This window comes from Aythya fuligula, chromosome 3 (assembly GCF_009819795.1).
Source record: "Aythya fuligula isolate bAytFul2 chromosome 3, bAytFul2.pri, whole genome shotgun sequence".
Classification (NCBI taxonomy): domain Eukaryota; kingdom Metazoa; phylum Chordata; class Aves; order Anseriformes; family Anatidae; genus Aythya; species Aythya fuligula.
This window is the reverse complement of record NC_045561.1, coordinates 99214872-99229611: the sequence shown is the minus strand read 5'-3', so window position 1 is coordinate 99229611 and position 14740 is coordinate 99214872. Positions and strand designations below refer to the sequence as shown.

General features: G+C 36.0%; 1 protein-coding gene across 4 annotated transcripts in view; it reads right to left on the bottom strand.

The window, feature by feature from the left end:
• The window catches only part of SNTG2 (syntrophin gamma 2), a 241631-nt gene that overhangs the window by 119525 nt on the left and 107366 nt on the right, over positions 1-14740 (bottom strand). For all 4 annotated transcript variants that reach the window (XM_032184891.1, XM_032184892.1, XM_032184893.1 and 1 more), the window contains 2 exons: positions 7903-7946; positions 7743-7784 (listed from right to left, as the gene is read on the bottom strand). In XM_032184891.1, coding sequence (XP_032040782.1) covers positions 7743-7784; positions 7903-7946 — 86 coding nt within the window. The remainder of the gene's footprint in view (positions 1-7742; positions 7785-7902; positions 7947-14740) is intronic.

Below are 14740 nucleotides of genomic sequence, written 5' to 3'. Positions count from 1 at the left end.
TTTCTTCCTAGTAGCTGGTGGAATGCTGTGTTTTGGCTTAGGATGAGAAGAGTGCTGATAACACCCCGATGTTTTAATTGTTGCAGAGCAGTGCTTATACCAAGCCAAGGACATCTCAGCCTTTTGCTCTGTCCTGCCAACGGGCAGGCTGGGGGTGCAGTAAGAGCTGGGAGGGGACAGACCCAGGACAGGTGACCCGAACTAGCCAAAGGGGTATTCCATACCATCCGACGTCATGCTAAACAATATATAGGGGTGGCTAGCCGGGGGGAGGGGGCCGGACTGCTTGGGGTTAGGCTGGGCATCGGTCAGCGGGTGGTGAGCAATTGCATTGTGCATCACTTGTTTGTACATATTTTTATTACTTTCCTATTATCACCATTGTATTATTATTATTATTATTATTATTATTATTATTATTATTATTATTATTATTGTTATTATTATTTTTGTTATTATTATTTTCCTGTCTTATTAAACTGTCTTTATCTCAACTCATGGGCTTCACTTTCCATTTCTCTCCCCCGTCCCAGAGAGGGAGGGGGGAGGGTGAGCGAACGGCTGCGTGGTGTTTAGCTGCCAGCCGGGTTAAACCACGACAACAATACACCTAATCACAAACTAATGAAATTACCTATCATATACAGAAACTAGTCATAGAAAAGTCAATAGGAAAAAAGCTCTACATTTCTTCTTCAAACGATTTAGAGTAGTGTTAGAAATCAACTTGAGTAAGAAAAGTACCATCTGCTAAAGGTTTTGGCTTTTTTTTTTAAATTATTATTATTATTATCTTCATTATTATTTCAGGAAACAATTCTGAAACAATCTAAGGAGAACATTCAGAAAATGCTCAATCTTCAATCTTTAATCTTCAAAAGATTAAAACCATTTCACAGAAAAATACTTTGGTAAAAATGAAAGGAGACTCAGAGATATCCGTCGGTATGGCCCCCCCCAACAAATTATTTTACAGCATAGCCCTGTCAAGTTCTTTCAGACAAATCTCCATCATTTTCCTCTCTATTCAGGTCTCACAAACAAAAAGATCTCAATTTCATTTCATAACTCGTAGTTCTGGCTTCTCTACTGGCAGAGACAGTGAACAATCTGTCCTTTACTATCCCTTTCATGCCAATCAACTTTACAAGTCTCCACAATATCTCATCTCAATTATCCCATTTTCAGAGTAAAGCTCTACCTGCCTTTTAGCTATTCACCATTTAGAAGCTGTTGCACATCTTTGATCATGCTGCTCGCTGCCTTGTTGCTTTCTCTGAACCTTTTCCTGTGTTTTTTTTTCTGCATCCTTTGAAGTGAAAGGACCAGAAATACTGTCAGTACTGAAGATACAAAGCCACCTTAGATGCATACAGGGATGTTTTCAGTTCTGCTTTCTACTCCTTTTCTAAAAAAAAACCACCAAACACCTCCAACATTTGGTTAGCTTTTATGAATTCTTAAAGCCTGAGATTTTATTTCACAGCTGCAGGGATCAGTTCAGAGCCCATCATTCTTTACGTGGAGCAAGGACTCTTCCCTCCCATGTTTACAACTTTGCTTTTATATGAAAAGGAGGTTGTGGCAAGAAGGGTCTTTGTCTCTTCCCTCAGGTGACAAGTGATAGGATGAGAGGAAAAGGTCTGAAGTTGCACCAAGGGATGTTCAGGTTGGACATTAGGAAGAATTTATTCATGGAGAGGGTGGTCAAGCATTGGAATGGGCAGCTCAGGAAAGCTGGGGTGTCCTATCCCCAGAGGTATTTAAGTGTGGACATTGCACTAAGGTTTAGTAACGGGACTTGGTAGGCCAGGTTGATGCTTGGACTTGATGATCTTGAAGGTCTTTTCCAACCTAGATGGTTCTATGATCCTAAGACTTCACCTTCTATTGTATTGTCACTTAATCAGTGAGTCCTGTTGTCATTCTTCAGAGCTGTCCCTTACCCTTCCCAGTCTAAACAGTTCTGTTGAATGTGTGGTGGTTTTACTGTGCTGGGCAGCTAAACACCACAACCTCTCTCTCATTCCCCCTCCTTAGATGAGGAGGGGAAGAAGTAAAGTAAAGAACAACTCACAGGTTGAGATAAGGATAATTTAATTAAAGGGAACAAGAAAAAAAAAAATGATTAAGGAAAGATCATTATTAACTAAACAATTTAACTAAAGGGAAAAACAAAAAGAAAGGGGAAAAGGGAGGGGGAAAGGGAAAAAAGGGAAAAAACAACAACAAACAAACAAACAAAAAAACATGAATGAAGGCTATGTGGAAGTGCAGAGGAAAGAAATTGCTCTCTGCTTCCCACAAATGAGCTATGATTGACCACGTCCTTGAAGCAGGGCCTCAATGCACATAGCCGGTGTTCGGGAAGAGGACCAAAGTTTTCACAACGAGAGCCCACCCCTCCCCTCTTCTTCCTGTTTTCACCTTTTATTGCTGAGTGTGACACCATGTGGTATGGAACATCCCTTTGGTTGGTTTAGGTCAGCTGGCCTGGTGATGGTTCTTTTCTCACTTTTTTGCCCACCCCCTAGGAGGGTTGGAGAGAGTCCTGGTGCTGTGCCAGCACTGCTCAGCAGCAGACACAACACTGGTGTGATAACACTGCTGTTCTGGCTACAAGTGCAGAGCGCAGCATTGTATGTGCTGCTGCAGGGAAAGTTAACGTCCCAGCCAGACCCAGTACTGAATGAGCAAACAGTCACCTCGTGTTTCATTCCATTTCACAGTTTGTTGTGAATATCTTGAAAACAGAAGTCCCAGCAAAATGGGATTGTGTGGGATATCCCTTCATTGTGAACTTCAACCCAATTACTCTTCCCCCCTGTTTCTATCTTTCAAACAGTTATTTATCCAAACAAGAACCATTGTTATTATGTTTCTTTTAAGGCACGTATGAAACAAGGATTTTGTTGGGAGTCTTTTTAAAACTCCAGCAAACTATATCAATACTTTATCCGCATTATTATTGATTCTTCACAAAGTACAGGCAGGTTTCTGACACACAGCAACTCTTTGCCAGAAAATGTTTTATCTATATATTTGTCAATGGTATTTTTTTAATTATGATTGTTAATTATTTCACTAGAACAGACAACCAGGCTTACCAGACTGTGGTTCTACAGATCACCTTTTGTACCTTTCACTGGTATGTACTTTTCACCTCTCAGTCCCCACACATCAACATACCTTAGACAATGTCTTTTAATTTAAAACAATTATATTTAAACCAAATGATGATTTATGACCATTATGATGGTTTTATGATTTTACTCCATCACCTCTTCTAATACAAATACTTTATATAAATTTACATTTTTATAAGAAATAATTAATTTTAATTATATTTTCATGTTTATATTATTTTTTACCTTGCTTTATATTCATTTTTAATTGAATAGTTAAGTGTCGTGTCATCATTTATCAAGTAAATGGTCCCTATGGTGACATTTAAATTAGCAAATTAAACATGATCAGAACACAAATTCAAACACTGAAACATAATTAGTTAAATTCCATATAGTTAAGTTGTCAGAACAGAGCATGGTATGATTTAGACATGAACTACTTCACACTCTTCTAAATCCTGTCCTAGCATGGACTGGGTTAGCCTGGGCCAAGGGCCATTATCAGTAAGTATTTTGCAGACAGGCTCCCTGTTTCAGGAGAGGTGAGGGAGTTTAGTTACATGGACATATGTCATGCTGTACCAGGCAACCTCAAAGCGACTGGATAGGAAATGATGTAGTGTGCAGTGCCCAGCTAATGCATCACACTGACTTCGACTCATTAAACTACCACCAAAAGTCTTCAGTATGAGCACCTGCAAACCTTCCTATCAACAAAAATCTGAAATTAAAATCTTCACACTCTTTCCTAAATGTTTGGACACAGTCAGTCAATTCCATCTCCCTGCCCAGAGAGGCAGTAACTCGTTTTCCTCCAACCAACGTTCACTCAGCCAGCAGAAAGGAGCCTCCTCTGTTGCACCCTCTCTGTCTGCTTCATCTCACCGTGTGACAGAGAGAAAGAAGAGAAACCAATGATGTCCAAAATTACAAATCTCCAGACATTCACAACAGGAATTGCTGAGGTTTTATCCACGTATAATACTCTTTAATTGGCAAAAAAAATGTCTTTGCTTAGAGTATTTCTTATTGCTGCTTAAAAGAAGTAAATAAAGAAATTCAAGGCTGCTTTCCCTCTGGCTGTAAAGGGCCAGCAAGCACATCTCTGTATAGCTCACCCTCACAAGGAGGCATTTATTCCCTGCTATTAGATATGCTTTACTATCAATATCACAGAAAATGTATTTTATTTCGTAATAATCTGATCAAACGTTCCAGCAAATGCTTAATACTACTATTTGATCATATGTATCACCTGCCTACCGCAGACAATACAGGAATATTTAATAGTAGTATACCCTACAGCAGTGTAGAATAGCTCAGAAAAACAGGATCTCCAGTGCATTGCTATGGACATAACTCTCCTTGACAGTTTCCGAAAAATTAAATGTAAATTAATATACTGGGAGTTTGTCAAATAAATTTTATAGTTTGGCAGACATCTCTTCCCCATGCCCTAATGAATCCTCAGTAACACTGGAGGAATAGGTTCTACGTTGCAGAAATATTTTTCAGTTGAAACAGGCTACTTAGAGAGGTATAAGACAACAGAAAAAAAAAAAAAAATCTTAAACAGCACAGTTACTGTAACTCCTGATCCAGAACCATTAAAATGATAGTTAGTTTTGATTTCTGTTAAGTACTGAAACACTGCTATTAAAAAAAAAAAAAAAGAAAAGAAAAAAAAAGAAAAAGTGACTCAAAGATTTTCATTTTAAATTTTGAAAGGAGTAAAAAAAAAAAAACATATATATGCAGTTTTTATTCCAACACAAGGGATGAGATTGATGCAGACGAAATATAATTTTTCATCCTGAAAGTGTACTTTAGGGTGAACAGTAAAATGACATTTTATCAGGAGAACTGACTGTTCCATTTGTGTTGTACAGGGTGATAATCTGATTAGCCACCAGGGAAATAAAATACATTTCCCTTGCATATAATCAATACAGAAACTATATTAATCTCCATATTAACATTCTCTGCACTCACAGTCTCTCCACACTAATATATTATTTATGAAAATAAACTTATTTTTCAAAAAATATAAATTATTTTCAGTTCTCCACAGTCTATTGTATTACCTACTGTAAAAGACGGATTTTCCTCAAACCCAATTTCCATTTTTTCATGTATCTATTCATACCATTAGCCAGAACTAAGCTGTGAGATTACAAGTCAGTAGCAGCTTGAAGAGTTACTAAGAAAAGCAAATTTGAGTAATTGGAAGTTAAAACCAGGAAAGCCAGTTGTTTGGCTTGCACAGAAGTAAGCACCTTTCAACCTTGCTCAAGAGAAAAAAAAAAACAAACAACACAGGTATTTGGTGCAATCAGGATCAGCTGCATACATAACAGTCTCGAGTGTCAGCTGTGAAGATGGTAGGTAGTAAACACAACAAATTGGCCTCCTTGACTACTATTCCCAGATCTTGTAGCCTTCTCACCCCTGTATTTACCCCTGTGGGTTTTAAGTCTTTAAAATCTGTGAGCTGAACTGGTATATAATTATATATAATCCTACATTTAATAAAAGACAGGTTATCTAAAATTATGCTTATTCAGTGAACTTCCTCACATGCAGAATGATGCCCAAGCAGTCTCAAAAAAATGGCTATCTCCCCCCCAAAAAAACTGTCCCCAGTTTTTATTGCTGAACATGATGTTATGTGGCACAGAAAATCCCTCTGTTCAGTTCAGGTCTGCTGCCCAGCTTGTGTCCCCTAATAACTTCTTGTCCACCCCCAGCCTACTTGCTGAGAGTGGGGAGAGGTGGGAAAAAGAGAAAGCCTTGCTGCTGTGCAAGCACTGCTCAGCAGCAACTGTAATACCGGTGTGTTAGTTAACACTGTTTTAGTCACAAATCCAAAACAGCACCATACAAGCTGCATGAAAAAAATTAATTCCATTCTACCAAGCACAACTCCTTTGGATCACACAGTGCAATTTGTAATCTTGAATAAGGTGTTTGCAAATGAGGTCTTCATCACCCAGAATGGAAGCAGCAAGAAAAGAAGTATGTTCAAACTATATCACAGGATGACCTTTCACAAGTCCTATTTTGGGGTAGATCACTGAATATATGAGACCGTGGTGCAAGAAAGAAAGAAAGAAAAATAATTGCTGAATAACCTTTGACAAGCATACTCCCATCAATTAAATACTTTGTAGGATGTTAACAAGATTAATTGTAAAATGTAACCCAGTGTGAACTGACGCTAGATAAGCCTCAATGCTGAGTGCCTTCGGAACAGAATTGCTCGATGCCTCTCAACTAATTTGACTGACACAGTTAGAAAGTAGGAGACTCTTTACAGAGACAGAATACAGGTATACTTTGCCAAAAGTTAGATGAATCCTCCAGCCCTAGCCTCCTGCTTTCTGGAAAAGTATCCCTAATCACTAAATTGCTATATTAATAGTAATTAAAACAACTTGCAACACTGACTTCTCCAGTGGCCTTTCTAGGTGCTCAAAAATACTGCACTGTGTGCAAATCTCAAAGTTTTAGGTTTGTGTTCTTTGACACCTGAATGGAATTTAGGAGTGGGATTTGCTATGCATTCAGTTGGAGAATGAATGCAGAAACATTCAACAGTGGATTGGCCAATACTGTCAATAATGGTTTAGTGGCTTCTAAAATCAACAGGTACTCAAACACTTCCTTTCTTCTGTGCTTGCCAATATATTAGTCTGAGGGTTGAGGTGGAAATTATTCTCAAACTGAGATAGAATATGAAGTGGAGAAGAAACTTCAAGAAATTAGGCCAGAACACTGGCATCAAATATTCATCTTAGGCCTACTATATGTGATGTGATGGTAAAAATGTTCTGCAAATTCAGCTACGAACCTTTGGCTTACCTTTCATAAAAACTCTGACAGGTAATATACAGCAACTGATAAGTGTTTTCTCTTTTGAGGTTTGGTTGCAAACATCTAAGCACTTAATGCTACATACAAAAATATTTTAGACAAATAAAATAGTTCCCCTACTTTATTTTTCCCCCAAGAACAGAGTCACCCCCACTGAAATCTATCACCTTTTAAAAGGGGGATAAAGGAGTTTGAAAAGCTACCACGTTATTTTGAGAAGTCCTTGCCATATTAATTCTACAAAGGAATGTAGAAAACATTTTAATAATTTTCCTTTTAAGAAAATAAAATGCTTTCCAGAGTTCTTGGCCTAAAAAATATCAGATAATCTTCTGATTGTTGTAAGCCATAATCTTTTATTATACAGTACTAATAACTCCCTAGAACACACTGGAAAACCTTGGTCCACTTCTAAAACAGCACCATGAAAATGAATCACTTTCAAGATTCAACATATTGTGCTAGTAGTATTTAACCTGATTCCGCTCTAACCTAGAGATTTGTCTAAACTTAACAAAACTTAAATACTGTTAACATTTCCTGAAAATCACTGCTAATGAGCTGCAGCTTAAAAACAAACAAACAAACAAAAACCAGTAGATATGTATTCACATTTCACATTGTGCTTCTATTTATTTTGTGAAATGCTTCAATATGAACAACCTCATATGGTGAAAGGTTAGAGGCAAAATACTATGGATATTCTGTATGCTATCAAAAAATCAAAGTGGAAGGACTTACCACTTCTTCGTGGGTAGCACTTTCTACATTAATACCATTAACCTAAAAACAGAGATGCAATAGGAACAGAATGATTTCCAATATGTAAGTGAGATAATGAAACAAACATAAAGGCAAGTATGAAACAAATGTCTGTAGAAAAAAGCAAACATTTACTGACCTGCATTATTGCATCTCCTATAAATAACATTCCGGTTTGGTCAGCTGTGGGATAACAGGAAGAGGATAATTTAATTCAAAGCAGTACTAAAAAACAATGTATATTATCTTTCAGCATTTGGTTTAGCATGCTGTTTGTAAGCATCATTTGAAACTGATTTGCTTGTGAAAATACCAATGGCATAGCAATCAGTGTTCATTCTAAAAAGGTAATAGATTCCTAGCAATTTTAAACAAATTAAGAGAGTTACTTCCCTTGCACAAAGAACGTATTTAATATGGAATACAAATGTCATTTCTCACTAATGAAGGATTTCATTAAATTATGTGGAAAGCATGATTCACACTTTTCATTATTATTCTACAAAAGGGAAATAGGAATTTCTGAAACTACTTAGCAATTCCTTTCCCCCTGAACAAATTTACAGTGACTGCTATAATTAAAGAGGTTGTGCCTAGAATTTAATACAACTCTTTAACATGAAGTTTGACTTATCTTTGTTCCTGAGAATAACATAATACATTATTTCAGTTGGTAATTTGCATGTTTCCTGCCTTACAAAATCAATGGGAATGATATAATGAAACTGCAAAGAAAATTCTACCCAGACACAATGACATTTTTGAGGTGTATTCATCAGCTTTTAAATTTATTTAATTTTTAGCAGAATTCAAGGATGTTTACCTCTTGAAATTTAGCACTTAATTGAAAGAAAGTCTCCAATCCTGCAGACTGATATGATTAAATTAAGCATATGAATAGTCTTACATGCGATCTTATAGTCACAGTTTGAGACACTGAAGAATGTTAACCAAGATAGTATTTTGAGATATGTAAACAGAGGAAAGAAGGAAAGAGAGAGCGAGACAGACAGAGAAAGGAAGGAAGGAAGGAAGGAAGGAAGGAAGGAAGGAAGGAAGGAAGGAAGGAAGGAAGGAAGGAAAAAAAGAATGAACTAAAAATATTCTTACCATTTCTACAATAAAGCTTTTGCCACTGAAAATGTCCCACTTTTGGTTTAAAACAAAAAACAGCTTCTTTCTATTAAATTTGTATTTCTAATAGATTTTTCATCATTCTTTTGGCAGATAAAAGATACATTTTATTAGTACTTTTATCAGTACTTAGGAAAGATTTTGTGATTTATTTTAAATACCATGTTAAAAGTTGTATTGAAGGTCTTTACCCTACATTTAATCCCAGTTTATATTTTAAAAATATGCACACAATTTGTAATAGCATAATTCAGTTGCACAGAACCGCAACTGATTTAAAGCACTGAAAAAAACACAAGCAATTCCGTGTAGCCTGTAGAGGTACCTGTATTGCTAGGGGAGACAGATGCTACCTTGGGCATCTCAGTATTAAACTTCTGGTCAAGATGTTAGCAATACATACACCAATAGTGAAAGTAATCTGATCCATTTTTTTATTCATTTATGCCCACTTGTGTTAATGACTAGGAACAAAGCTGAGAAATATTTACTACATCTGTAATAGCAGGTGATAAGGCAGAACAGAGATGGATTATAGCCCAGTAATAGCCCAAGTCTGGTTCATTAGGGGTGTCCTCCTGTAGCAGGTTGAGACCCACCCATACCTCCATGACCCCTCCCTAGTGTATTTCTGGTTCAACAGATGTTCAAGCACTGTATTATGAGGAGGTAAAAGTTTCAGGGGCTGCTGTATTGCTTTTAAGTAAGGTCAGCTTCTGTGGCTCTACAGTGACTGTTGGTAGCAGGAGTGCATCACTGTGAGGCTGCTGTGCTTCAGGATGGGCTACTTGGGGGCCCACATAAGTTTTGTGTAACAGTTCCATAAAAACAGGAAAGGGAAAATTACCAACACAAAGTTCTTGAGATAGGGTTAGTAAACAATTCAGGGACTGAGGAGGAAAAACACTGACATGAAAAAAAAAAAAAAATTATAAAAAAAATCTCAAGGAACAAAAACAGGTAGCTGGAGGATGGTAACTCAGCAGCACTGGAGGTAAATCCCATCCAGGGAGCAACAGAGGCTGAACGTTCCCCACCTGATTGCTGACTGCCAAGTACTCATCCCACAGTGATGAGTACTGCAATGCCCCTAGCTACCTATTGTGTGCATTAGCCAATAAATATTATAGTTTAAGTGCACAAAGCAATTATATTCTGCTTGCAGAATCTTTACACACAATTGAAGTTCTCCAGATAAAGTGAATGAGAGGGAGAGAGTTACACAGCTGATGCCAAATGCTCTATGAACGGAAATAAAACATGGAAAATAGGCAGAATCAGGACATTCACTTCAAAAGTGCATTATACAGCAAACTAACACAATAATGTGGACACCTCCATGGCTGCTGTCATTATGGCCAGTGATGGTACTCTGGCAAATGATGCTTACAAGTCTGTGATGAAACACTTTGCTTTATATATATATCCTCTATAGCTAAAAATCAATGATGATTTCTAAGACAAATATTTTCCAGAAGTCAAATTGTAGAGGAAATGTCACTGCGAAGCAGAAGACACAATATAGTAAGGAAGTGTCTTAGAACTAAAGTGACCTGAAAAACTCCTTGGAAAGAGACAAAAAGACAGTCTTGTTCTCTCTCATTTTAAATCTGAAGACAAGTAGTGTATCATTTCAAACTCTACTTATGCTTTCATTAAGTTATACCTTCTCTGAATGAAAAAAAACATTGTTAATTTCAAGTGCTATGTTCCACTTTATGTGGAACTTTGTCTCTCACTGGTAGCACCCTCACATACAAAGATGTCTATGAAAGGTTGCTCTGCAATTATGAGTCACGCTGCATAGAATTAATCAGCACTAAAAACAGACCACTTGAGAAAGTGTTTTGAGATACCAAGTAGCATATAATCTTATTCAGAGAAACAGTAAATACAACTTTTCTGGAATTCAGGATATCTCTTGAAGCTTAACTTGAAATAATATTTTATAAGTAATGAACTGAACATGGCCAGAAAAACATGTTCAAAAGAAAACATGCACAAAGTAGTAATAAGCAGAAATGTACCAGGGTTTAAAAGAAAATCAGGTGTGTGCTGCAACAATTAGTATTTGTCACTGATAACAACTCTCCATTTCAATTATCTTTTGTACATTCATTAAATTCACAAGTGTTACTGCAGTTGGAGGAAAGCATCAGGGAAACCCAAAGGGGCTTCTATAGAGGAAGTGATACAAAATAAACCATAAAAGAAAAAAATAAATTAAAAAAAAATCCTATTCTTAAGAATATATTAGACTCGGAAAAACTTTCCCAAGAGTAAATGACCTATCATACTAGCTATTAAAAATAAATAAATAAATAAATAAATAAATAAATAGACAGAAACATGGACTATGAAAGATATTTGCACCCTTTGAAAGGAAAAAAGAACAAGTAATTCTTCTGAACTCTGTTTTATTTCCTCTTCATATCCATTAGCTGTATTGAAGTTTTCAAAATTTACAAGATAGTGAAATGGTTAATTCACCAGATTCTTGGGAAACTCTGACTTACCACATGGTAGTGATGCACAGATCTATGCAGGTTTGAGTCTGTAAGTAATACGATGTGCTTGTATTTTTCAAGACTTATAACAATACATACTTTCAATAAATTTTTGCTGAATTCCTGAATACTATGAGACATGTACTGGGTGCTAAGTCCTCTAACATTGTATTTATGATACACAAAAACACGCTGTTTTAGGCATACAGGTAAGTTCATTGACTTCATGACCTCTCGATTCTTAAGCTTAACCTTGAATATATGTAAAAGTGCTCAACTCCATAACAAGAATTTAAATGACAAGTTAAGCAAGTATACAAATTTAAAAGAGAAGATTGGAGAAATTGGTATTTAGAATGCAAGAGGTTTCATAAAGTTATTTTCAAGTGTTTTTCCCTTCTCTCTTGGACATAGTTACAGTTGTGATTGTAAAGACACCACTGGTGCAATTCACTTTTATATTTTCTTGAAAACAAGCAGTCTTGTACCTGTATTTGTAATCAATACTTTAAAACAGAACTATATTAACTCAGGTATGAAATACAACCTTGTTAAGGAAGATTTAAAATATTAACATGCTCTTTAGAGGACTTGAGCCAAAAACTGAGAGAGGTCATGCAAAGCGGTTGTCAAGTCTCCATCCTTGGAAATAAAGAAAACTCAACTGGACAGTCCTGGGCACACTGCTCTAGCTAATGGTGCTTGAGCAGAATGGTGGACTACATAATCTTAAGAGGTCTCTTCCAACCTCAAAAATTCTGTGATTTGCAAAGCTGCACACAAGACTATATTGAATACCTTTATATATTTTAACATATTTGTTCAAAATGCAACAATTAACCTATTAAGGAAGTATTTGTTGTAAATAAGGATATTTGGAATGAAAACAGAATTTAGTTTGATAGGTTGATTCTCAGATGTTAATTCTTCTCAGAATTATCCTTTGTACTCTATGCAACCCATCTTGGTTTCTTGACAACTTTTGCTGAGAGAAACCAAGGCATTGATTTTTAATTCTCCCACATGCCTGGTGACAGGATGAGGGGGAATGGGCTTAAGTTGCACCAGGGGAGGTTTAGGTTGGATATTAGGAAAAAATTCTTTACCGAAAGGGTTGTTAGGCATTGGAATGGGCTGCCCAGGTAAGTGTTTGAGTCACCATCCCTGGAGGTCTTTAAAAGACGTTTAGATGTAGAGCTTAGGGATATGGTTTAGTGGAGGATTTGTTAGTGTTAGGTCAGAGGTTGGACTAGGTGATCTTGGAGGTCTCTTCCAACCTAGACGATTCTGTGATTTTCCGTCTCACTTTCTTTTAATTTTCAGTGTATCACCCTTACGGGCTGTACTCTCAACCACTCACACCTTATTTTATTTATATAAACACTTTAAATATCTTCTTATTTATTTATTCTAAGGAAAGGCATGGCAACTGAGTTGGGGCAACTAGAAAAGCAGAGTAATTTTATTTTATTTTTAATTCTGGACTTTCAGTATATGAAGGGGGCTTATAAGAAAGATGGAGAAAGACTGTTTACCAGGGCCTGTTGTGGCAAGGCACAGAAAACATTTTTTATCTGAAAGAGGGTAGATATTTGGGGGATTGGACTAGATGATCTTTCAAGGTCTCTTCCAATCACTAACATTCTGTGATTTAGATTGGACATAAGGATTTATTTATTTTACATTGAGTTGGTGAGACACTGGAACAGTTGCCCAAAGAAGTGTTCTGCAAGATTTCAGAGCTGGGTTGGATGGGGCTTTGAGTAACCTGATCCAGTGAAAGATGTCGCTGCCAACGGCAGGGGGATAGGACTAAATGATCTTTAGAGGTCCCTTTTGACTAAAACCATTCTATGATTCTATAATCTTCAGAAAATTTGAAGATACTAATTGCCACTGTTATTTATCACTGGGGATACACGCTTAACCTTAGCTAGGAAGTTTCTTGCCTTTGAAAATAAAAGTAAAAATATTTAGGCATTGTATACATACAGAATTAAGTAGCAATAGTTAAGAGGCAAAAGCAATACTTATACCTACAAGAAAGCTATTTTTTGTCATTAAAAAAAAAAAAAAAAAAGTTATAATAGCCAGGTATAGCTAACACTCCATTAAGAGTCACTGAAAACCTATTTAAAATGACAAAATTGTGGTCTTTCATATGGTTAGTAGTATTAAAAGCTCTAGGTACTCTATACATATAATCAATCTAAATCAGGTATTTCCAGATTTACTACAGGTTTTTTCAAGTAAAATAGTTGTGTGCATTACAAAAAAAATAAATCACTAATAGAAATAAATAAATAGAAATAAATAATTCACTGATAGAAAAATGTATTGAAATGTAAAGGAAAATTAATCTGATCATACAATTGCAATATTCTAAGGCATAAGGATAGCTCTAATAGACATATGATTAATATCACATCTAAAAGGCTTGCTGAGCTGAATAACATAGTCAGACAAGTTATGAATATGTAACATTATATTAGGATATAAATTAAAGGCAAATCTGGCATCTTCATTTTTTTTCACAAATGTGTAACAGCTTCCATTAAATACTATTACAGAATGCAAGAAAGTTTTAAATGCTGTAGAGGGGAAGACAAACTTGCAGACTAAGGGGGGATGCCTGAAATAATGGAAATACATGCATTAAATGAGACACAATGAAAGAAGAGATACATTTTCTAAAATAGCCTAGAAAGTCTTTATTTCAGAAACTAGTAATGGAAAGATAAGAACACTGAAAAGATCAAAAGTAGAACTTTTATGAAGTTGCCGAAGGATGTTTTTAAATCTTTCATATTATTCCATATGACAGTATCTCCAAGCAGAAGGGTTGTCACATTTGTTCCTTCCATCAAATATTCTGTATGATTCTTGACTGTGCTTCAGCCCAAATAATCTGAATGAGTTTTACTCTGACTTTAATTTGTATTTTTCAGTGCAGTAGGCATCTTTGCTACATTTTAGATTGTTTCTGCCTAGTTGCTTGCTTCTCCAGCTTCTATACTAAAACTACTATACTAAAACTTCTATACTAAACTACTTTCTATGGTAAAAAGAAAGTTTCAAGTCCAAAGTCCAAAACACCATTCATCTTCAGAAGCACTTCAAGCAGTTCTTTCCTGAAAAAATTTACCTGAGAGAACATGTACAATATAGTTCTCTAATTTTCCTACATGAAAAAATTATCATCAACCTTTGTCTTCAGTCTGGACTGCAGTGGCAACAAATTCAAAAAGTAATTTTAAATGTGTTTCATTAGATTTCTACATTTCATAAGGGAATTACATTGTCAGCCATTCATAATTATGGAATCACAGAATCATT